The sequence below is a fragment of the Ictalurus furcatus genome, chromosome 15 (assembly GCF_023375685.1).
Source record: "Ictalurus furcatus strain D&B chromosome 15, Billie_1.0, whole genome shotgun sequence".
In the NCBI taxonomy this organism is placed as follows: Eukaryota; Metazoa; Chordata; class Actinopteri; order Siluriformes; family Ictaluridae; genus Ictalurus; species Ictalurus furcatus.
The window spans coordinates 16,218,122-16,242,265 of record NC_071269.1 but is presented as its reverse complement, the minus strand read 5'-3'; the positions used below and the strand labels follow the sequence as shown (position 1 = coordinate 16,242,265).

The 24,144-nt window shown below is 38.5% G+C and overlaps 1 protein-coding gene across 3 annotated transcripts in view; it reads left to right on the top strand.

Annotated features, from left to right (window-relative positions):
* Positions 1-24,144, top strand: part of pax7b (paired box 7b) — a 46,933-nt gene that overhangs the window by 16,457 nt on the left and 6,332 nt on the right. For all 3 annotated transcript variants that reach the window (XM_053643257.1, XM_053643258.1, XM_053643256.1), the window contains exons 5-7: positions 3,797-3,996; positions 11,204-11,369; positions 11,454-11,650. In XM_053643257.1, the coding sequence (XP_053499232.1) occupies positions 3,797-3,996; positions 11,204-11,369; positions 11,454-11,650 (563 nt within the window). The remainder of the gene's footprint in view (positions 1-3,796; positions 3,997-11,203; positions 11,370-11,453; positions 11,651-24,144) is intronic.

Here is a 24,144-nt window from a genome sequence, read left to right as displayed (position 1 = left end):
TACTCTCTTCCATTTATGCTGTAGCACATTCATCATATCTGTGAACTTGCCATGGGCCCATTTGTGTGAAGGGACCTAGCATGCCAATTGCGGGATCTCTTTTCCGAGACAAAGATGAGGTTCAGGTTCGGGCTTCGTATCTGCGCCAGCATCTGTTTCATTACCATAATCCCATCTTCATTATAGTGCGGGATAGAAAAAGAGAGATGCTGACCTTCAGCTGGAGCACACTTTCAAACTTATTCTCTTTCTATCATGTGGTGCAGACCCAGTTGCTCATTTGCTGTGGCAGCTAAATGACGTTGTAATTGTTGTGACCAGGGCAGAATGAGATGTGGCAGGATTCATACTCATCAGTCATGCATGCACCTCTCTCTCAAGCTTCTGGCCTCTCGAAATGCACTGCTTAGATTTATCTCTTCAGCTTTTATTTATTCAGCAGCTGGTGGAGAGAAAAAAAAAACAGGGTGGTATTTGGGTGGGTGGGCAGTTTGTAGGGGGGTAGTTGAGAATGGTAATCAGAAACGTTAAGAGGACCAATCTCTGAGTGAGGCTGAATCTGCCCAGATAACTACAGTATGTGGGTTGGTGATGCAAAGCAAGGCTAGATATTGGTGGATTTTCTTCCCCCCCGTCTGAAATCCAACAGCATGTAGGAAAGCATAAATAAATTCCATGCTGTCTCTGAAATGAAAGCTGCAGCCACCCCTAGGGTTCAGAAGGTGCCTTTGGAAGGTGATCTATGGACCTCTGCTCTGGCCTTGAGTATTGCTATGGCAACTTATAGCCAAACTGCTTTGTCGCAATCTTCCCTAAAATCAACAAAGGGATATTTGCTACATGTACAGCGCTGTTTGTATATGAGTATATTTTTACCCCAGACTTTCAGAGGAGTTGGCACTTGGGGGGAAATGAATCTTTGTAAAGAGAAAAGGCAGAGGAATTGATTTAATTAATGCGGCCTCATGTCCTACGGCCACATGTAATCCGTTGAGAACTGTGCAGCGTGAGCTCTGGGAGACAAAAAGACAGCCACCAGAAGACTCCTCAAGTGGCCTGTAATGAGAGTCTCTATGTAATCCCGTAATTCCTTGTTTAATTAAACTGTGGTGCTGGCCTGAAGTTGGAGCCACTTTGAAGGCTTTGCTTTCATTTAGCTTTTTTCTTTTAAATGCACTTTTATTTAGGCTGGGTTTGGACTTTTTCATTTTTTCCCCTATACATAAAAAACAAAAAACAAACAGAACGCATAAGAATTCCATAATCTGGGGCAAATGCTATTTTGACTGCATCAGTATCATGTCAACCAATAGCAGAATATATACAACTAGCTCAAAAGTCTGTGACAGTTAGAGAAAATGCTTCCCTTTTGCATTCTTTTCTAAGTTAATAATAGATTTTTTCATTACAAACGATATTATCAGCTACAACTTCAGTAAAAAGTAGAATCTTAGAAATATTTACATGAATAAATACGCTAATAAATTATTTACATGAATTTAATGACAGTGTGCACTAGAATGGGCATAGAATCCACAAGTTTGTGTAAAATCTGATGATCCTTGATTCTGACCTTTTCTACTTTTTGTTACAGGAGATAATATGGTCAATATCAAAAATTGGCTTACATTTAATTGTTAAATATTGAATATTCAAAAATCCCAGATTTTCATTGTGGTCAAACATTTGGACTCCACTGTATATAGCTTCAATCTTTTTAGCAAGAAAGATATCAGAATCACTTTTGTCATTTGTCTAAAGCATGTTCTCATGTATGAGCATAAGGAGTTAGCCAGGGTTATAAACCAAGGATACCGGAGAGCCATAGTGCATGGCTTAATGTCTTATATTTTGCTTACTCTGACTGACTCCTTGATAATTAACAGTTATAACTCTCTTATCTTTCATAAGATAAACATCTGTTTTGCTGTGATATTTGTATTTACCTTCACTGCTCAACCTTCAACTCTTTGCTGTCTCCTCTGGCAGCACATGTCCTGAATCATAGCACAAGAGAACATGAGCTGCTGTCATCATTAGTGCTGATATACCTCACAAATTCCTATTGAGCATATTCATCCAGAACAGCCAGGCCACTTCATACTGATAGGCTGCAAGGGCTGGATTTAGTGTAAATTTCAAAAAGGTTGCTTTAACAGCTTTAAACAGCTTCAGCTGGTTTTCACTGCTCTCATTCGAATTTTTATCCTTGACATTGGATCTGTCATTCCAACCAGGACACAAACACTGAGTAGAACAGGTCAGATGGGGGTCAGAGCTATCAGTTCATGTCAGCTATCATGTCCCAGAGTAATTAAACTCTATCATTCTCCAATAATATTGCCTGAAGCTAGCTCCCGTAAACCCTAATCTAGCCCTCTGTCTGAAGCATCCTCCTGCTGGGCATTTCCAAACCAAATACCACCACAAAGAGTGATAAAACTAATAACTGTCATTAATATGTAGGTGTCAATCTTGAGAGAGTAAGAGTGTGAGTGATGAGATCTAGGCTCAGGGCTGAGTATTGGAGACCGGATGAGTAGCAGGTTCACTTGCTATATAGCAGGTCATAGCCTGTTCCACCTTCTCCAAAATCAGCCTCCTTCTCAGAGGAAGCCGGCTTGGAAGTCCCTGGCAGCACTGGCCAATGAGGAGCTGGGGTTCAGCCGTTCCTAATGTGGAATGGCTTAAATTTGTGGGGAAGTCATGGCCTAGATTAAGGCCTGCATCTGCAGCAGTGGGCCCCTGATGCTGCCAGGGGGATTTTTAGAGGATCAGCCCAGCGCTGCCCAAACTGGAAATAAATAAGGAATAAACTCAAGGCAGAAAAACTCTTAGAGCCTATCTTTATCATTTCATTAATGTGGAATGGGTGAAGGCTCTTGATGTGACTTAAGGAATAAAGCAAAAAGTAGATTGATCTTTTATCTGTATGAGGGGACTGTTGGTGGGCCTGATGAGAATTTAGAAGAAGATTTAAAACAACAACAACAACAACAACAAAAAACAAGGGTAATATGGTTAGATTTTATTTCATTTTATACAAATGATCTACATTTCCATACATTACATTAATAAACATATAAACGTACTGTGAAATTTAAAATGTTTGCAAAAATTAAACACGTATGCTCATTCTTCCACACACAGTAATGGCCATTTTTGTGCATCCATTCCCTGCTTCAGTTATCCCCTACACATATTTCCCCTCTATTAGGTGATGGATTTAATCTAATTCTCTAGTAATTTGAAAACATTCCTGCACTGAGCCACTAAGCAGCAATGGTGTGTTATCTGTAATTGACATGGATAGCTGTAGTGCCGAAGATAATCTGCTGTCTGCATTTTAAAAACAGTGATGATATATTGTGCACCTGATTTAAAGACACAACATAATAAAATACTATGGATATTAAGGCAGTTCCAGTTTTGTTTCAGTGCAGAACAATAGTGGCTTGCTAAGGTGGTCTGCTAAGATTAACTCCCCCAGCACTCCATCATCGCCTCGGGGCCAGTTAGGATTTGTCCTCCCACAGAATTGCATTTATGAAAGCTTTATTTTTTTCATATAAATAAGCGAACAGTGTGTTCATATTTGCTTGAAAGTCATGTTATTTTTATTTTTATTTCCTTGTCACTCATTCTCCCTCCTTTCTCCCACTGATGTGAAAACTGACATGAAATTGTTTATGAATAAAAGACTTGAGTTATGTGTGGGTATTACATAGTATTTATAATTCCCACTTTGATTTGAACTTTACAATGACTCAGTTTTGCTCCTTTTTGGCAATATCAGGGAGTCGTGTAGATGAAGGCTCAGATGTGGATTCGGAGCCAGACTTGCCGCTGAAGAGGAAGCAGAGACGCAGTCGAACCACATTCACCGCTGAGCAGCTGGAGGAGCTGGAGAAGGCCTTCGAAAGGACACACTACCCTGACATCTACACCCGAGAGGAGCTGGCTCAGAGGACTAAACTCACAGAGGCTCGAGTACAGGTACACAACCTCTCTTTCCAAGTTTCTAATCCTGTGCCCATGCCTGCAAGGTGAATATCACTTTGTGAAAACACTATGTAATAAGATGTCAAGAGAATTAACTCACAAGAACCTCAGTATGTGAGGAAAGTGAGCAGAACCAGATAATTATTGATATTTATATTATTAAGTCTGTGGGGAACTAAGACGGCTCTCACAATGAGACCATAGTAAATGTTCCTTTATTTGTGAATCTGCACAGATGTGACAATGATACCGGAAATAGAAGTTCATTTTAAATAATACAAATAGTAGAAAAATCCACTAGGACTTTCAGTCTTATCTCAGTCAGTGACCTGCTGAGAAAACAGAAATATGGCCTGGTATTTTGTTCATTATCACACGTTTTAATCACTAATGAATGCTGTTAAACAGCAGTTAACATTAGTACAGAAAAAGAGACTCTGAAACTAAAGGAGAAATAAAAAGTTGATAGGTCATTCCTTCATTTTTGGGTAGAAAGAAACAGAAATTACAGCTTGTCACTGTTTTATGAAAGGGCTTTGTGTGTCTACCACTAAACATTAATGGTGCAAGTGAACCATTTACCATCACTAAACAGATCTCTCTTAAATCTCATCCGTGCTACAACCCCTCCTCACATAAATAACTGAAACAGTGAAGAGGGAAACTACAGTAGAGTTATAGCAACAGCTGTGGTGGACAAGGGGAGGGGGATGAAACGAGAAGGAGTGCATTCCTGATGGATTTCTCACTCCAGCTCTTGGCTGAGATTGTTTCTTCCCACCACTTTCAAGCCCACCGCTGCTCCTTATAAAATTTGTTGCATATCAGAGTGGATCCCTCGTGCTCTCCTGGGAAGTCCTTTTACACCAGCAACATTTATCAATCAAGAAAAAAGAAAAAAGAAAAAAGAAAAAAAGAAATGGAAAACATGGCAGCTTACCTCAGCTGTGTGATTTCTTTGATACCACTATAGTTCTGCATTGTATCGAAACAGCACTGTTTTTCGTTACAGTATACAACCTAACACAGTTTATAATTAAAGATGACAAATTTATTAGGTGGTACACTATTTCCTATAATCTGCTTTGACTGCTAGCCTATGATGTTAAAGGGATTTTATTTCATGTTATGTGATGTCGAGCATGTAGGGAAAGAACTTTGCAGACTGTCGTGATTATCACATACCGCAATTAAACTGCAGCTGTCCCTTTCGATCATTTGCCTTTTTTTTTTTTTTTTTTTTTTTTTACATTTCTCAAGCAAAATAGATTCCAAACCACTTTATTTCTCTTTATATTCAGGAATTTCCTGCCTCTTTACATCTCTCACATACCAGTAGAATGACAATAATTACATTGTTTAAGTTTCTGGAGTTGAATTAAACCAACTTTGATTTGAAAATAATTATAGAAAATTGCATATATGCGGTCAGGGTGTTGTACTTTTATAACAAACAATAGTAAAATATGTCTCGAATACTGTATATAAATACACAATTCTGTACAAACTGGCCGGAAATTCACAAAAAAAAAAATACACTTTTATTTATTTGACTGAAATGTGATTTAAAAATTAACATTTCCATTTAAAAACTAATTTCCCGGCAGAGCCACCACTCCATATAGCTTACGCAGATGACACACTCTGTCGGGGTCTCCAAAGATGTATTTCATTATATTTTGTGAATGAAAAAGTACCTTTTTTTCCCCTGGAGCACTGTTCTTTCCAGTGTTTTTCAGTGTTTGTGTTGCCATAGTGTTAGGATTCACTTTTAATTAAAATAAAATTCTTGTTTAGGCAAAGCCCCTGGCTTAGGCCACAGAGAAAGTTAGTGATATTACATTATACCCAAGTACTATACAGTATATACCTCATATTTTCATCACAGGATTTAATAATAACAGTTGGGAGTTGATTTGTTTACCAAACAATGTTCCAGTTGGCATCATACAGATCATGTTGATCTCCCTGCCAAATTTGGCACAAATTTCCTGTCACTGAAATGCTCTTCAAGAAGCATGTGGTCCTTTTGTGTTTTTATGGTAACTGATGCAAATTAGACAAGTGGGCAAACATTAGTGCTAACAACTTGCCTTTAGTCTTCTGTCTAAATAATATCATCATATAGAAAATGATGATTTAATCAGATTTATCAGGTTTGTTTGCTGAAGAAGTGATAAAACATCCACAGTCATATATTTTAAAAAAGAAGCAGTGATTAAGCAGTGATTCTCTGAGTGTGTGTGCATGAGTTGGGTTGATGGCTGGAACAAACTCAGATGGAGATGCCAGGCTTCTAGAATCACTCCTTTTGTAGTGGGGAAGGTGTCTGACCCTCTTGGCTTTTGGCAGACCCCGTGGCCTGAATGTCAACCCACTTGAACACAGCTGCGCTGACACAGTATCCAGATGTCAGAGGGAGAGAGACAGCGGGAGAAGATTGGAAGGGAGGGGGTGCAGCCTACAAAAAAGACAGACAGACATGGTGTAGTGATAGAGTGAGGGGGTAGTGTTTTGGCAGTGTTTTGACCTCTAGCTCAAGTTTTCTTCTCTTATCTTCTGTTCATCACCAGCCACTGTCACTGAGTCATTCTTCTTTCTCATGATCTGATTTACAGCCCCAAAGGACAAATAATAGGAAGTGATCCATATTTGACTAACCACAGGGTTTTGTGTCTTATAACATGACTACCTGTCTTTCCCCTCACTGCTCTAAAAACATGACTACACAACTACCACCAGATGGAGATTTAAGCTAATATCCATCTGTAGTGACAAGTCGTTATCCAGTCAGTCTGAGGAATAAAAAAATTCTCATCCACAGTAATGATATGTAAAGTAGTCAGTAGTCATACTTCAATAAATTACAGAGTAATGTTTCAAATAAAATATGAGGAAAGTATCGTATTAAAAAAATACACTGTTTGAGTATAAGTTTTAAAATAGTTGATATTATGCAATATTATGCATACTTAAGTAAGTATGAAAGAACTATTGGGTATGAAAAATATGGTATGGTTTATATGTATATGGTGTCTCTGCCCTGTGTGTGCAGAGTTTGCATGTTTTCCCTGTGCTTTGGAGGTTTCCTCTGGGTACTCCGGTTTCCTCCCCCAGTCCAGTGACATGTTGTAGGCTTAATGGCATTTCCAAATTGTCTCTAGCGTGTGAATGGGTGTGTGAGTGTGTGTGCAATTGTGCCCTGCAATGGGTTGGCACCAGTCCAGGATATCCCCCGCCTCATGCCCAGAGTTCCTGGGATAGGTTCCAGGCTCCCCATGACCCTGTGTAGGATAAGTGGTACAGAAAATGTATGGATGGAAAGATGGATGGATCTATATGTATATGGCAGAGATATAAATACATGTCTCATCTACAGTATATATAAATATTCAATGTTACAGCTATTTTAGAAATGGGAAGAGAGGTTGACAGACCAAAAATAATAGCAATATCCATTTGAACAACTTTCTTACCACAGTGGTCTATGGTATTTCCTCTGATGAGGTAAAAAAAAAACAAAAAAAAAACCCCCCAAAAAACCCCCCCAAAAAACACAGTAATGTGCCATTAATCTTTTTCAACCAGTGATTTCGGGTAAACTTTTATGCAATCTGGACAGAAGTAATCGTCAAAAGTGTGTGTTGTGGTTTTTTAAAAATACATATTAAAATGTTACATTTTCAAAATACATCTGGTGAAATGTGTCAGGGAAAAAGTAGCAATTTGTGAAGTAAAAGTGAAGTCAAATTGACAGAAAAATTTACACTCAAGTAAAGTAGAAAACATACTTAAATACTGTAAGAAATTATTTGTTGCTATACATACTGTAGCTATTAAAAATGGTGAGAATATCTCTAAAATACATAGAAAGAAGCCAAAAACGAGAAATCAAACTAGCTTTAAACATGTTCAAAGATTTTCTTTGTTACATTTCAAATTTATCTTATGACCTTTTGGCATAGTATTCTTTAATATATGGCAGCTTAAGTTGCTTGTACCACATGCCTCTATTACAAAAAGCATGCTTGGTTTTCCTTCTATTGCATTACACTGGATAGAAGTTTTATATAGAAAAATGGCATGAGTAGTAGATCCATATGCTCAATCCATATGCTCTACAGAGACAGGCGCAGGGCTGTTTTCACTTTCACTCCTGTCTGTTCTGACACTCTTTGATCCACTCCGGATACAAGACATCCAGGTCATGAGTGTAAGCTCCTGTTTTGGGGAATTATATCGCACAAGCCACAATTGGTCCCAGGAAAATCTGGAGCCAATAGACCTGTGCTTAATCCTAACTAGTCACGGCGAATAGGAACAGCCTACAGAGGAAAGCCTTAAATAAATGGCAGAGTTGAACTCTGTGTGTGTGTATGTGTGTTTGTTTGCACATTAAAATATTATTTAATCTGTCTGTAAAATAGGAGTGCAGTATAATTGTGGTTGTAGAAGATGCTCTGGAGAGGGATTGTTTTTTATCAGATGCTATCACAGTGTTGTGTAAATACTTTGTATATCTTATCATATCTGCCCTTTCTCTACCATCCACTCAGTACTGACCAGGCCAGCAGCACTCCAGTGCACTACATATAGCCACAGAGAGATTGATGTGGACCTTTTCTACGCCTCTCAACCACCGCTATGTTCTTTTTTGCTGTGAAATTCAATCAGGTTAGCTAGGTTTTACTCCTCACTGCCCACCTCCCACTTCCCACCACTCATGCTGCAGTGCCATAGCAATCCTAGAAAGACATGTAGACCCCTAGCCGCTGGCTTGTGAGTGAGATGGAGAGAAGAATTGATAGGAATACCTGGCTGATTGATACAGGATGAGAGTGGATGGTGCTATTCTGGGCCAGCGTACCTCAGCTGGCTTCAGCTGCCATCTCTGATGTAGAAATGCACAGAACAATCAGATTTGTCTCCCATTTACCTCCCTTCTTTTTGTCTTTCCACTCACTCGGCTTTGCTCGGCCAAATGAACTGAGGTATATTGAATTTTTCTACTTATAGTCTCTCAATACTCACTGACGACAGATAACAGGTACTTCAGCTCCAATCAGAGCTGTATCCCTTCATAAATGTACTGCTTCACACCTTCCTTTTGCTCTTAGGGAAATTTTGAGAAATATGAAATGACTCTCAAGCTTGGGCCTCCTTCTTAGCCATGCTGAGCATAGTGTGCTCCTTCTCTAAGGAGAGGGGGAATTAGAGACAGCAAAAGAGAGAAAATCCCTGCTCAAGGTGCCTTTGTCACCAGGGTCCAGTATGGAGCATTCATTCGACTTCCGTCAAGCTTCTTTTGAGGTGCTGGGGCAGTCATTCTAGCTTCTTATACAGAGAAATGTACATCCTAATGCCCTGGGCCTTCTCCTCAGTATCACAAAGATTCCTCCCTACCAGCACATGTATAGTAAATGAAACCTGAGTAAGTGGGAGTGGTAGCTCTGTGTAAAGGGTTTTAGTGCTGTAATGGCTTACACCTGTAAAGGAAAGCAGTATAACGAGACACTGGACGATCACTAACCTTTTCCTGTATTTCTGATTTGGCTGCATTTAATTTTAAAGAACAGTAACTACCTAGTATTTAATGAATAAATACAGTATGTGGTGATTACATATATATTTTTGGTACATGTTGGACATTCACGTTTGCACAGAAGGACAATTAGTCACACTTCATTTAGGAAAATACTTGGTACATACCTTGCAAGCTGAAAATGTACATTGAACATGGTATCTAATCTGAAAAAGCACCATGTATACCACACTACTTTATCTGGACAGGCATTACTGCTACATATATAATCAGGGGAATGTTGATTTAATATTAATCATTACAACCCTTAAGGAATATTTGTTATCTGTGCTTACAACCCCTTTTCTGTCAGATATATACATGTTTAAATATGCATTATTTCATTTGTACCTGGTATTTTTCCCATTAGTCACTATGTACTTACATATTCGACTTTCAAAGTTATATTAAATTTAAAGATTAGAAAATAAATATGAATAATTATATGCTTTAAAATCCAATGTGCAAGGTATGTACCAAACAAATTATGTATAATCAACACACTTGACTATTAATTAGTAGGCACGCATTACAAAATTGAAAGGTTAGAAATTCTTTTGATGTCCAGACATTATGGTGTGGTCAATGTATTTAGGGTGATAATTCCTAAATACACATAATAACCACTGATTAGTTCCCTGATGGGTTAATAACACTAATTTATGCCACTGGAGTTGGGTGTTTCTAGGATTTAGGCCCATGCTTATTATAGGTCAATCAACCTGGATGTCCAGCCAGTGGTTCAGTTTAAATCTGGAACAGGAAAGAACACAAATAATATGATTTTGGTTTTGATTTTAACAAAGATTTGTAGTTTATTTTGCTTATATTGCATGATTGGAAAATCCATTTTTATGATTTGGGACCTCAGAAACGCTCCAGCTGATTTTAATGTGTCTTCATGTATACTTTCCCTCTTTCTTTTTTTTTTTTTTTTTTTTTTTTTACCTTTAAAGCACAATATATTGCTACAAAAGGGTGCACCCACAAAAATACACTTGAACAAAATGCTTTTTTGCATACAAAGCTTTAAGAGGGGCCAAACAGGTTGCTAAGAACAGATAAAGAGTGTGTGCACATACAGTATATCTGCTCAAGCTCTTGATCAATGTCCTGGCTGAAAGCATCATTCTGAATGAGCTGTTTAAAAGGGACACCCACTTTTTGTGTCTGATTCATTGGGGGGCAATTGTCCCCCTCTTTCAACACAATTCACAATGGCTGAGCACATTTGAAAAACAACAGTAGATTAACTGCACTGCCAGTGTATTAAAGTCTGAAGAATGGCCCCTCAAAGGCAATGCCATTCACTCTTTTGCATACACAGGGGCAGGGCCTTGTCCCCCTTGCCACAGACAGATTATTAGCAGTGCTCTATTTTTAAATTCCCAACATGACCCATTGAAGCTGTGAATTCGTGTAAATTTTGTTTGGATTCTTTATTTAAACACCATTTATTTTTCCTGTCATCTACTAAATAACTATACATTTTTCTGTGCAACCTAAAAACATAACAAATAACAAAAGAGATGATTTAATTTTAAAATGTTGGCTTAATGTTGAGTACAGGGGTTTTTTATGTGTGACTCGGTTCTTATTCTTGTTATTTTTCTTTTGCAGGTGTGGTTTAGCAATAGACGAGCCAGATGGCGCAAACAAGCCGGAGCCAATCAGCTTGCCGCATTCAACCACCTGTTACCAGGAGGTTTTCCAGCAACAGGCATGCCCACTCTGCCTACATACCAGCTCCCTGAGCCCAGCTACCCCGCTACCACACTATCACAGGGTAGGTCTCCAAGATCAATCCCTTGATGTGAGTCTGGCATGATTTGTGCAAGGAAGATGCTAATGATATCAATGTTTTCTGCAGATGGCAGTAGCACATTGCACCGGCCACAGCCTTTGCCCCCCTCCACCATGCATCAGGGCAGCCTCTCGAGTGACAGCAGCTCCGCCTACGGCCTCTCGTCCAACCGGCACAGCTTTTCCAGCTACACTGACACTTTCATGAGCCAGTCAGCATCCAGCAACCCCATGAACCCCGTCAACAATGGCCTCTCTCCACAGGTTAGTAAGGGTCATTGACCAAAGTGTGTAAATATTCCTCTCTATAGACAGATGTTAAGGAGTTTCTCAAGTGGAATTACCAGAGCTCTGTGATGATAAAAGAGAGTCCGCTTTGTGTGCTGCCATGTCTGTGCTGTGATTAAATGCGTCTCTTGGGTGTGAAAGAGATTCTTTCTAAAGAAGTAGTGTTAGATAGCAAAAGATTTGTCCCTTGTGTTTTCCCATTTAGGTGTTTTGAAGATAAGATTTTTGTTATTAATTTTCTTCTATATTATGTGTTATCATAATTAAAAAAGCAATAATAGTTTGCTTTGAAAGACTTTAGAGCTTGAATTTGAAACAATAGTGGATACCCTGCAGAGAACAAATCTGCTGCTGAATAATGAAAGCAGGGGAAAGAACAGCGCCATGGCTCACGGAGAAAAGGAATAATCGCTCCAAACTAATTAGCCTATTCATTTAATTGTATGCAAGTAATTTTCCGGAGTTAATATATGTTTAAGAAAGTCAAGATGCTTTAATTAAGTGTAACAAACGAATCACTGTGGCTGAGATGAGGGCAGGCCTCTACATTGCTTGTGCATAGAGTATGTTTGCTATTTTATATGTACGAAGCCAGTACATTCAGTAGATTTATCTCCATTTTATTCTGAATGCAATAACTGATGTTTGCTCTGTGTCCACTTTTGTGGTTTTGCATAACTGGATTTTTCATGTATTCTGCTTTGTGTCCTACTTCCTACTGCCCTGAACAATATGTGTTTGAAAGAAGCTGTCTGGTTGTGGTTGATAATCAAAACTGGATGATGTTGATGCTAATCACTAGTAGAAAGTAAATGATATACAAGTACGCGCAAGGACTGGGCAGTTCTGTCCACCATAAGCAGCAAGATCTGACTAACAAGCATAAAATAAGATGGAAATGGTGTATAAGGAACTGAAAACGAAATTCAATGCCTTATTTGTCTGCAATTGCCCACTCATTCACATAAATTTTACTGCAAGAAATTTTTTTCTTGATGAATGTATACTCTAGAATCCATTTTTAAAATTTTCACAAGAGAAAATAAATTATACATTTGGCAGCTGAAAATACTGAATCAATATTTTGTCACTGCACTTAATATAACTTTGATCACTATTTTAATATTTTTTCTATAGAAATCAAATCAGCAATTCAAATTCAATGTCCTACCTCAGTAAATCTGACACTTAAGTAAAATTGTGATAAATATGATGGTTAAAATAAGTAGTCTTGCTCACCTTCTTTGAGTTTGAATTTGAGTATGCTTGAGGTTTGTCTCCTTTCTATCTCTATGCTGTGAATGTTACCTCCCTCCACTTTTTGCCCTCTCACCCTCTTGCACATGGCACATGTGGCAATTCCATCAGGCCCTTATTGTGAGAAAAATTATGTCCTTTTTGACAGGAGCATCATAGTTCAGCCCACCATCACACTGTGAGTCAAATGCCATGAGACCCAGCAGTGCTCCTCAACTCCAAAACACCTCTGTTCTTTTTAGCTATACAAAGGACACATTTTGACTTTTGGTATGTTCTGATTTTCTACATCATCATTTTCAGTTCCATTTTCAGCAACACAGGTTTAGTGCACTAATTCAATCGTAGGGTGGCACAATATGAAAAAAGTATATTGCAACACAATGTGATTGCAGTGTGATGTAGTTTAGATTTAGTTAAAGAAATGGATGATTGCTCAGCATTCATTTGACATAAATTATTATTGTTGTTATTATTTTATGTACATAGAGAAAACTTATCTGGATGGTCACAAAACACTAAAGCAAAACTGTGGTATGCTTGAATGCTAACTTGCAAATTGTTGGTTTCTAATATATCAGTATTGTAAAAGCCAATATTATAGTAATTATAGAAAGATTATATATTGTACAGCCCTAATAGGCCAAACACAACAATAATAAGCCTAATAAGCAGTGAAAACTCAAAGGAGATGTATTTTAGTAGGTGCATTTAACATTTATATTTAAATATTTATTATTAATATTAAATAAATAGATATAAATTAATAAATTGTTTGCATTAAACAAAGAATCTTTAGCAGTTGTGTTTTAGGGATCTACAGACAAAGGAAAGAAAAAACAAATGGTGCCTTTTAATAATCATACAGCCATTAAGTCTCTTAGTAAAGTCTTGGGCTGCCACGAGATGCCAGAACAGCTTCAATGCACCTTGGCATCTTTGGAACTTCACTGGAGGGATGAACACCAAGTCTTCCTTCCCTAAGGTGTTTTGAAGATGGTGGTGGAGAGCGTTGTGAAACCTCCCATAGGTATGCAATTGGGTTGAGATTGGGTTGGGTTCAGTGAACTCTCATGTCCTGTGAATGTGGGTGGGGTCATCCTGGAAGAGACTACTCCCATCAGAATAAAAACGGCTCATTATAGGATTAAGGTGATCAGTCAGAATAACTTTGTAGTGATTTGCAGTGAGTTTTCCCTCTAAGGGGACAAGAGGAGCCAAATCATGCCAGCAAAATGCACCTTTGCATAACAGAGACACCAGACCCACGTTTACCGTTCTCTTGAATTTTGCTACATGTGTACTTATCCACTTTTCAAGAATATGGTGAAGGATGACTCATCTGACCTTATCACTTTCCCTTCATCTCTGTAGACCAGTGCCTGTGGGTTTTTCCATCTCCTGGACTCTCAAATGTCTATTCTTCTTTTTAACCACTGCCATTGTAGTATACAATCCATCTCTATGTGGCTGTGCAAAGATTGCTCTTGCTGACAGTCTGATTATGTCTTGCACTGACATTGACAGCTTAAAAACAGTTGCTCTGCTGTTCTTTCTTACATATCACACTAATGCATAAGCACCACAGTCATTCAATGTGTGCTTTCGTCAACAATTTTCAATTGTAGATGTCATTTTATTCACTGTTCCTATGGAAACATTCAAAGTCACATATATGTTTTTGTCTTGCTATCTTTATCCAAAATTGAGGTCACCTGGGCACGTTTGGCTTTCTACACACCACAGTGCATGTGAGCTATTTTATTGTCATGTAAACTATGCACTCATTTATTCAAGGTTCTCATTTAAACTGTCACCTGTTTGTATAAATGCCTTATTTTGTTTCTTTTTTGTTTGTTTGTTCTTTGCAATATCTCAAAATATTAGTCCTTTCATGTCTTTGTATCCCAAATGAGTTATTCTTGTCAGAGTAACATAAAATGGCCAACTGATTCTACTTAACATTTTTCCTCTTAAAAGAGAAATGGTTATGACACATCTGAATGAGACTTTAATGTATTAAACACTTCTCTTGGCTCATGCTATTAAGTAGTTGATTTACTCGTTCCTGTAGTTGCTGGAACAGTGGGAGCACCTTGCTCAGAAGTTCTTGCCACAGAGAAGGTCCATGCTGAAGCGCAGATGGGCAACACTCACTCATTGAGGTGCAGACAGACCACTTTGTTAGCGGGGTGGAATGGAGGGAAACGCCTGCTCCATGGTAAAGAGGTGGCAGTTTGCCAGGCTGTAACCTAATCCTACTGGGCCCACTACACCAACAGGTGCATGCTATCGGCTCACACATAGCACTTAGCCTTTGCCAAGTATGCACTTTCTCACTGCATTTCTGGAAAACATGGTACAACCCACACACTTTTATTGCTCTTAATATTTTCTTCTATATTGCCACAATATTTTTTTAAGTTCAATCTCCACACTAGAACTGACTGCTTCTGTTTTCTGTGAAGACAAAGAGACTGCCTTGGTACTTATGATTATGGTCTTTTTCATAATATTTCTGTTTTCACTTTGGACCCTCTCTGATAGGAACCACTGTTGTTGGTCTCTAACCTTTAACCTCTAATACTTTTAATTGAATCTTTCTTTTTTTTTCTAAAAGTGCAGAAATGATTAGAATAGAAGTTCAGGGTTTGGTGTTATATAACTTGTATAAAGTGTTAAATAAATGCTGAAGGTTATCCACTTTTATGCAATTAAACCGCTTGTTCACAGAAACATTTATATCCACCATACAGAAAACAACCTGTCACAGAAAAAAAATGAATAAACATACATATATATTTGCAGTAGATGTAGAAGGAAAGGAGGGATGTGGTGAAAGAGAATGTAATTTTGCAGTAGGAAGATTTGTGTTTTGGAATGAAGGAACTCTGGCTAGCATTTGATGTTGGGAAAGGAGAGTGCCTACGCTGGGTTTCAGCGCTGGGGGATCAGAGGCAGAGCAGCGTTCACCCGCGCTCCCTTTGATCTGTATCCCCAGGCCTCTGCGCCTGAGCCGCACACACACTAGCCCAGGCCTCTCCAGTGATTCCTGACAACTGTCAGCTAGAGATAAGGGAGGGGGGACTCAAACCTCACTCGCCTCTCCCATTAGCACCGCTGCCACTTTAAACTGGATGAATTATATTTAAGAAGCCCGCACAGGGGTTGCCAAAAAGGAAACTGTTATGTGGTGGGGGTTGGGGTGTATGGAGACTAAGAAATATGATTGAGTTTGGCCGCTCCTGTTGTAGCGTCCTTCTTTCTGAAGAGACATTGTGCACCTGCATGTCAATGGGTGAGTTTGTCTCCAGTTGGTGGTGTTTTAAACTTCTCACATGGAAGCTGTCACTGTTTTCCATCAACAACTCAAAAGACATAATAGATGCACATATTTACATCAGTCCCATAGTCTGAGAGCAAGGGAGGAAAATGCTCATTAATTAAAACTCGTCTTAAATATGGATGCTGTTTCAATTTGGCAAGAATTAAAAAGTAAGAAGCTTTAGGGGGAAAAAATGAGATGAGACCTGCTTGGAAGCTGCCAAAAAAAAAAAAATCAGAGAATTTAAAGCATGCCCACTGGCGGAATGTTTTCTGCTCAAATTTAGGCCCTCCCGCTCCAGCTCGCACTGTTTCTCTATAAGTCTTTATGGGGACTGAGTGGAATTGTAGCATCCATGCTCATATTAATCACGGGTAGTAAGGTTCTCAGGTCACACAGACTGAATCCCAGAGAAGTGGGATTTTAATGACACTGTGGACTCTGATGGTTGACAAGGGTTTATTTATGTCTAAATTACTGCAGTGGGTTTTTCTGTTGATCAATCTGTTGTAGCTATAGAATGAGGGCTATATCAATATATTATACAGGGTGTGCTGACAGGGATAGTAAGCATTCTCATGAGAATTCTCTCTATGTCTTAATGACGCTTTTTTATTGTTAGACAGGCTAACAAGAAGTCTGATGAAAAAATCATGTGATGGCATGTCTCCTTTGTATAGAATGCTGTATTTTGTAGTCAAATTCTTGTATCCTGCTACATCACCATCTTTCTCTCTTCAAACCTTTTGATAGTATTTCTACTTTTTTTAAAATGCTACCTCAGTGGTCTGTCCTCTGGCCTCTTTCTCTAGTCATCCTCTCATTGTCCTCTTGTCTCTCTCCATCTCTTCTTGGAGAGAGCATACATTATTCCCCATGCATAAATGAAAGGACACGGCAGACAATAAAACCACTATTTAAATTCAAGTGTGTTTGTGTTGGTGAGAGATATTTCCTGCAGAAAGTGAGCTGTTGCCTACTGATAAATAAGAAATATATGGGAATGCAATTTAGATTTATCACACACAAGTGGTCAATATAAATTTCACCAAATCCTAGAAGAGGCATATTACACATCACATATGTTAAAGCTTCTATGAGATTCAAAGCTATTGTTTATTAAAAGGCACATGATCACCATTACTATTGTATTCCTGAATGGTTACCTACATATCAATGCATTCTATGTTTTTTTCCCCCCTGTGACTTGTATGCTATTGAGTTATATAGGTAATATATAGTTATATGGCTATATAGGTTACTTATAAGAAAATATAAAGGTGCTCTATATTGATTCCTCCTCCTAGATTCAATCTATGGCCCCTTTATGCTAATTACAGAAGCTCAGGAGATATTTTAATGTATCTCTATGTAATGTTAATGATATCATGTGTTAGTAATTTTAAGAATGTAATATTAGAAACATGAATACCTTTATCATCATTGTACAAATACACTGAGATTCAGTCCCTAATATATTAAGGATATTGTATATGTTTTTGTTGTTAGGATAGTTTGCAGGGTCACTGTGTCTGAACAGTAGGAAAGCACTTAGAACACTTATGGACATACACATGTGACTGTGTGGAAGGTTGGTTCAGTGTGCATGCTATGTGTTAGTTCCAGATACCATCCTGACAGGCGTGAATCTGTGATTATTATTACAACCTTACAAACCACTAACTTTCCACTACAGTCTTCTGCTCTTCTTCATCTCAGTCTTGCTCACTGGATTTAGATGGTTTATTGTATCACTTGTGATTTTTTTATTTGTATATTGCTACAATAGGTTTATGGCTTACATGCTCGAGCAGTACTATCTCTCTTTCGCCACACTAAGCACTGCTGGAGTCCCCATCTGGCCTCCGCTAACTGTTCTGCTCTCGCTCTCGGTCTCCAGCTGAGAGTTATTTCACTGTTTATTTACATGTAATTATCTCTATGAGGTGCTGATATTAACACTGTCAAGAACAATTTGACCTGACATTCTTCACTGTGCCTGCTGCCTTCTGTTTATAGCAAACAACCCCCCCCCCCCCATCCACCCGCCTACCACCCACTCACTCCTGCCTCCACCTTGCATTATTCTTGGAGTCAGTTACCATGCCTTGCCCTCCCATCCTCTCTTATGAAATCATTTTAAGCAATCGTTTAATTTAGCGTAGGCGGCCGTGTGAAGCAGACAGACCGAAGCGGCTTGGAGGTCAGAGGGGGATGTTTGTTCCTCTGCCTGAATTCATCCCACACTGCTGCAAACATATTGGAAAAAGTAATCGGATTGCAGTGCATTCTTATGCTGCACATCAACCCAATAGGGTGCATTAACCTTTGGTTAGTGAGAGGCCTCGTAGTACTTTAAGATATTTAGGAAGTGATGTTGCTGGTATGATGATGTTTGCTGTGTTTGAGGGAATAAAAATCTTTCTTTTAATATGTCATAACACATGCTATGAATCCTGCATTTATAATGCTTTATAAATATGTTTACATATAAATATGTTATATAGCATACAGTGCTGTGAAAAAGTATTTGTCCCATACTGATTTCGTCTGATTTTGTGTATATCTTATAGTAAATTGTTTCAGAAATTAAAACAAAATTTAAGATAAAACAAATACCAATACCAACTGGGCCAGTGTGAAAATGCATTTGTGTGAAAATCTATTTGCCCCCGTAGTTACTAATTCCCCAAATCTATGAAACTGCATTAATAATGGGGTTCAGCTGGACTAGATGCAACCAGGCCTGATTACTGCAAACATTGTTCAATCAAATCAACACTTACGGTCTTACCCAGTAGCACACTATGTCAAAATTGAAAGAAATTCAAGAAATGATGAGGAAGAAGGTGAAATACATCAGTCTGGGAAGGGTTGCAAAACTATTTAAAAGGCTCTGGGACTCCAGAGAACCACAGTGAGAGCCATTATCTTCAAATGGAAAAACTCAGCACAGTAATAAACCTTCCCAGAAGTGGCCAACCTTCCAAAATTCCTCCAAAAGCACAGCAACTACTCATCCAGGAAGTCTCAAAAGAGCCAAGGACAGCATCAAAGGACCTACAGGCCTCTCTTGCATCCAAAAAGGTCCCTCTTCATGACTCTACTATCAGAAAGACACTGGTCAAAAATGCCATCCATGGAAGAGTGGCGAAGTGAAAACCACTGCTAACCCAGAAGAACATTAAGGCTCATCTGAATTTTGCCAAAACACACCTTGATAATCCTCAAACCTTTTGGGAGAATGTTCTGTGGATTCATTAGTCGAAATTGGAACTGTTTGGAAGACAGGGCTCCCGTTACATCTGGCGTGAATCAAACACAGAATTCCACAAACAGAACATCATACCTATGGTCAAGCATGGTGGTGGAAGTGTGATGGTGTAGGGATGCTTTGCTGCTTCAGGGCCTGGGCAACTTGTAATAATTGAGGCAAACATTAATTCTGCTCTCTAACAGAAAATCCTAAAGGAGAATGTCCGGTCTTCAGTCTGTAAGTTGAAACTCAAGTGCAACTGGATTCTGCAGCAAGACAATGATCCAAAGAATAGAAGTAAATCATAATCCTAGAAGTAAGTGAAAGACTCTCCAGTTATCGGAAACATTTGGTTGCAGTTATTGCTGCTAAAGGTGGCACAACCAGATTTTAAATTTAAGGGGGCAATTAATTTGTCACACTGGTGATAGGTTTTGGATAACATTTTATTGCTCAATAAAAAAATGTATTGTGTGTTTATTCAGGTTGTCCTATGTTTTATGCTGTATTTTGTTTGAAGATCTAAAACTATGTAGTAGAGAGATACACAAAAACAGAAGAAATCACAGCACTGTACATAGCTATGCAAAAATGCATTTACATTTTTCTGATAACACAGTAATGTAACGCATTACATTTTTAATTTATGTAATTTGATTTACTGTTACTGATGTTACTGTTACTGATGTCAATAAAATTATGTTACTTGCGTTACAAATTTATTGTTAAGAAAACAATATTAAGTAAAATGAATTTTTAAAATAAATCACGTTTTGCCCCGAATATTTTTTTCTTTAGCCTTGAATAATTCTCCACTTGGAGTGGTTTGTCACTATGTAACTGAACGTCAGTAAAAGAAGGCGGCCTGTAATTTTATATCTTCAGTGAACAGAGGCGAGACCAATCAGACAGGGTTTACAGGAAAATATGTGGAAACACTCGTGTCTTATTGGCTGACAGCTCTCAATTCTGCCAAACGATAGCTCACACAGTCAGTGTGAGGAAAAATGGATATGCGCCGATTTTTTTTAAACCAGTAAAGGGGTTGAAACTGAAACAGTAACATCCTCTCATGCTGAGCAGGAAAACAAGGAGTGTAAATGTTTATATGAGTTCCAGTTTACATGAACATGATATGAGCAGAGCATAAGGAAGGATAATGTACTTTGCAACTCATACAGTGATAGCTTAGCTGTGTCTCCCCTTGGTTAGTGACACCAAACTAGCCTAGTTAGAAAAGTAGTCCTACAAACAGTGACAAGACCCGAGGTAGGTTTTATGATAAATCCAACTGTTTCTGATCATGTCATACATTGCCGTGCACTAAAATCACTGAAAGAACTATGAGTTTCACTTTGTAGTGTATTTTTGTAGGTTTTGAAAATAACGTGAAAGTAAAGTAATTAGTAATCTGATTACTTTTTACATGCAGTAATCAGTAATATAATCAGATTACAATTTTAAATTAGTAATTGTTAATCTGTAGTGTATTACTTTTTTGTACTTTTTAGTGGAATCCTTTTTTTTACCCAACACTGTTTAAAACACATTATGAATATGGACGTATGATCAAATTAAATTTTCATTGCTAAACATTTGCTGGTTTATGTAGAGGTGTGACTGATAAAATATGTAATGAAAATCAGTTTACACTTAATGCTGCAATACTAGTCACATCTAGTTGGTATGAATTATGCCCTATGGTTTGACAACCCAGTCTTTCCTCATCCATCAGTCATGGATTAAGCAGTCCGTTAGTAGACTGTGTTACCATACAGGGTTAAAAGAGCCATATGCCCAGTATTTCCCATAGCTAACGTGTTGCTAAAAGTGACAGCTTGTTTGGCTGCATGCTAATCGTTCTCATCAGGGCCCAGCTTGTCAGTGCCCACTTTCTGTCACTGTCAATCACGTACCTAATTTGAAACAATTAAAGCCTCCCTCAGCGCCTCTCTCCTCTTTACCTCCCCCTCATCTCATTTTAGTTCCTTCTTGTCTATTTCATAGACCAGCCATTCTCCCCCTTTCCTCCTGTATCACCCCTGTTCCCCTCACAGGTTTTTTTTGGCTGATGCCCCTTTTCACTTTCAATTAATGTGCAGTGGCCCATTAACGCAATGACACACGGGTAGGAGAAGAAATCATCTCTGTCATCTGATCCCTACCACTCAGGGAGACTGGGAATTTAGAGGAAGAGAGAGGGAAAGAATTATTGACTTATAGAAAGACAGAGGATGGATCTTCTAATTACCTCCAGCCTTGACAAAACAGTTAATTGAATGTATGAAACTGTGTTTCTTTCCTCTCTGAGATTTTACTCTAACACACACGTTTACATGGAGAGCAATAATCTGATTATTGACCTTATGCTGAATAAGACAGTAATGTGATAAAGGTGTTTAGATGAGTTGCTTTTAGAATATTCCTTTCATGTTCAGGTTTTACATGTTATAGAACATAGATGGATTAATGGCACACGTCATTAAGTCCCCACTCCACGCCGTCCGACGTTCCCTCCAGATTTTCACATACCAACATACAGTTCGTCTTCGTTATGGTACTATATACAGTGTTCATTTTTAATTTTACGAAAGCTTCAAGTGCAGATAATTATTTGTCATGCTATATATGCAAATAGACGACTGCTTGAAACCGCATACTTACCTACATGTATTTCGCCTACTATATAGCAGGTAAGTATGCGGTTTAAGACGCAGCTGTGCTCTCTTGTTTGCCGTCAAACGGTTGAACACTGTCGTGTGTGTGTACGTGTCCTGTAGCAAAATGCGGTGAAAACTCCCACACAATGTTAATAGCTTGATTAAGGTGTGTACATGTCTGTAATACACGTCAATAATGCGACTAAAACAGGAAAACTCCACATGTCTTAATTCAATTTGTGTTTATTTCAAGTATGACTTTAGTCGGATTAAGGTGATAAGTAATTGCTGTTTACATGGTAGATTCTTAATTAGAGTATTGTCTTCATCGGGTTAATTTATTGTTATCCATGTAAACATACTGATTGTCAGTTTAGCTGCTCTGGGTCAGTTAATTATGTCATCTTGGTATTTTGTGTAAGTCAGACTGTCATTAATCCACATTCTAATCTAAGCATTCACATGATGTTTAAATATTGCATGATATTTAACACTAATAACCTCTCAAAGTTTCTCAAATCATACAGCAATTGCATCAGAATCTTACATTTCCTGGCCATAAGTGTGTATGTTGCACACAGTCCTTCCAATTGACATCATTTGCTGGTAGATGGGGGTGTTGGGATTTGCAGAAGGATTACGGGTGCTCTCTGAAATGCATCTGCCTGCTGGAGAATGGCTTTATTTTCTGCTTTAATTACAGCTGCATTGCATCAGATATTCCTGCCGAAAATGAAATGTCGCTGTGTGTGAGTGAGATGTTTTTGTGTTTGTGTCTCTCAGGAGCACAATGTGTCAGGTCTCTTAATCCGACAAATCCCATATCTTTGGGGAGGTGTGTCATTTAAAAAATATATTACACTGAAAATGATCATTCCATATACTCAGTAGTGAACGGTCTGTGTGGGTGTGGTATTAAGGGAGGATAGAGCCCTGCGCTGTGGAGATAACCTTCTCACACCTTGTGTGCTGCTTAAGGCTGCTCTTTGTACAGATGACCCTTGCTTGGCTACACAAAATCTTCCTCTGAGTGAAATGTGAGCCTACTCCTACACTCCTGCAAATCCAGTCTGTGTGTGTGTGTGTGTGTGTGTGTTGAAGAGTTAACTGAGAGAAGTCCTATCTGCTCTGCAGGCAGGCATGCCCTCAGGCAAGAACTGTCCTTCAGGAGTTTTTGTCCCCCCCCCTCCTCCCCTCTAGTCTTTTCTTCTCCCTGTCTCTGCCCTCTTCTCTGCCTGAGCAAAAGGAGACACAGAGCAGGTGGACAGGCCGATTGTAAGGATGCTGATGGCCTTCTTTATTATCATTAATGTCATTGTAGCACTGAACTCTGCAGGGTGCTGCACCCACTCCTGCTACAAAGCTCATACATACTTAGGCCATTTGTTCATCATTTATTCAAAGTGCTCAGTTGGTGAAACTGTTTGAAGGAAAAGCATAGTTACAGTTTTATTATGAATTCTGCCTTAAGGAAGATAGCTAATATAAGTTTTCTATTTTTACTGCAATCCAGTTTTGAAATATTGGAATAAAGGAAGCATACTCTTTAACATGGGTAGCTTTACTACCAGTTAATATTCCTCTCATTTTGTAGAGAAGGGACTAATGTATTATCAGTCATGTGCCATTAATTCTGAGCCTGTCTGTGTTACGCTTAATAAAATTCAACAAGAAGTAAACCTGCGTCAAACACTTATTTGGACAAAAATTACAATATAAGAGTTAAGGAAATTAGACCAAAAAAATACTGTGCACACCATTCATTTATCTGAAAGGATGCACATTGTATCAATTTCCAATTTTACAATTTACAAAGCCGCAGCCTTGAGTTAAGAGAATTAATTACTCTTTTATTGTTATTTGTAAAGAAATCTCTGAGTAAAAGGAAAGAGAAGAGAAAGAGAAGAGGGATGCCTGGAGCTATGTCTTTCAAACTGGATCCTGCGTAGCATTATCTACTCCTGCAGTTCTC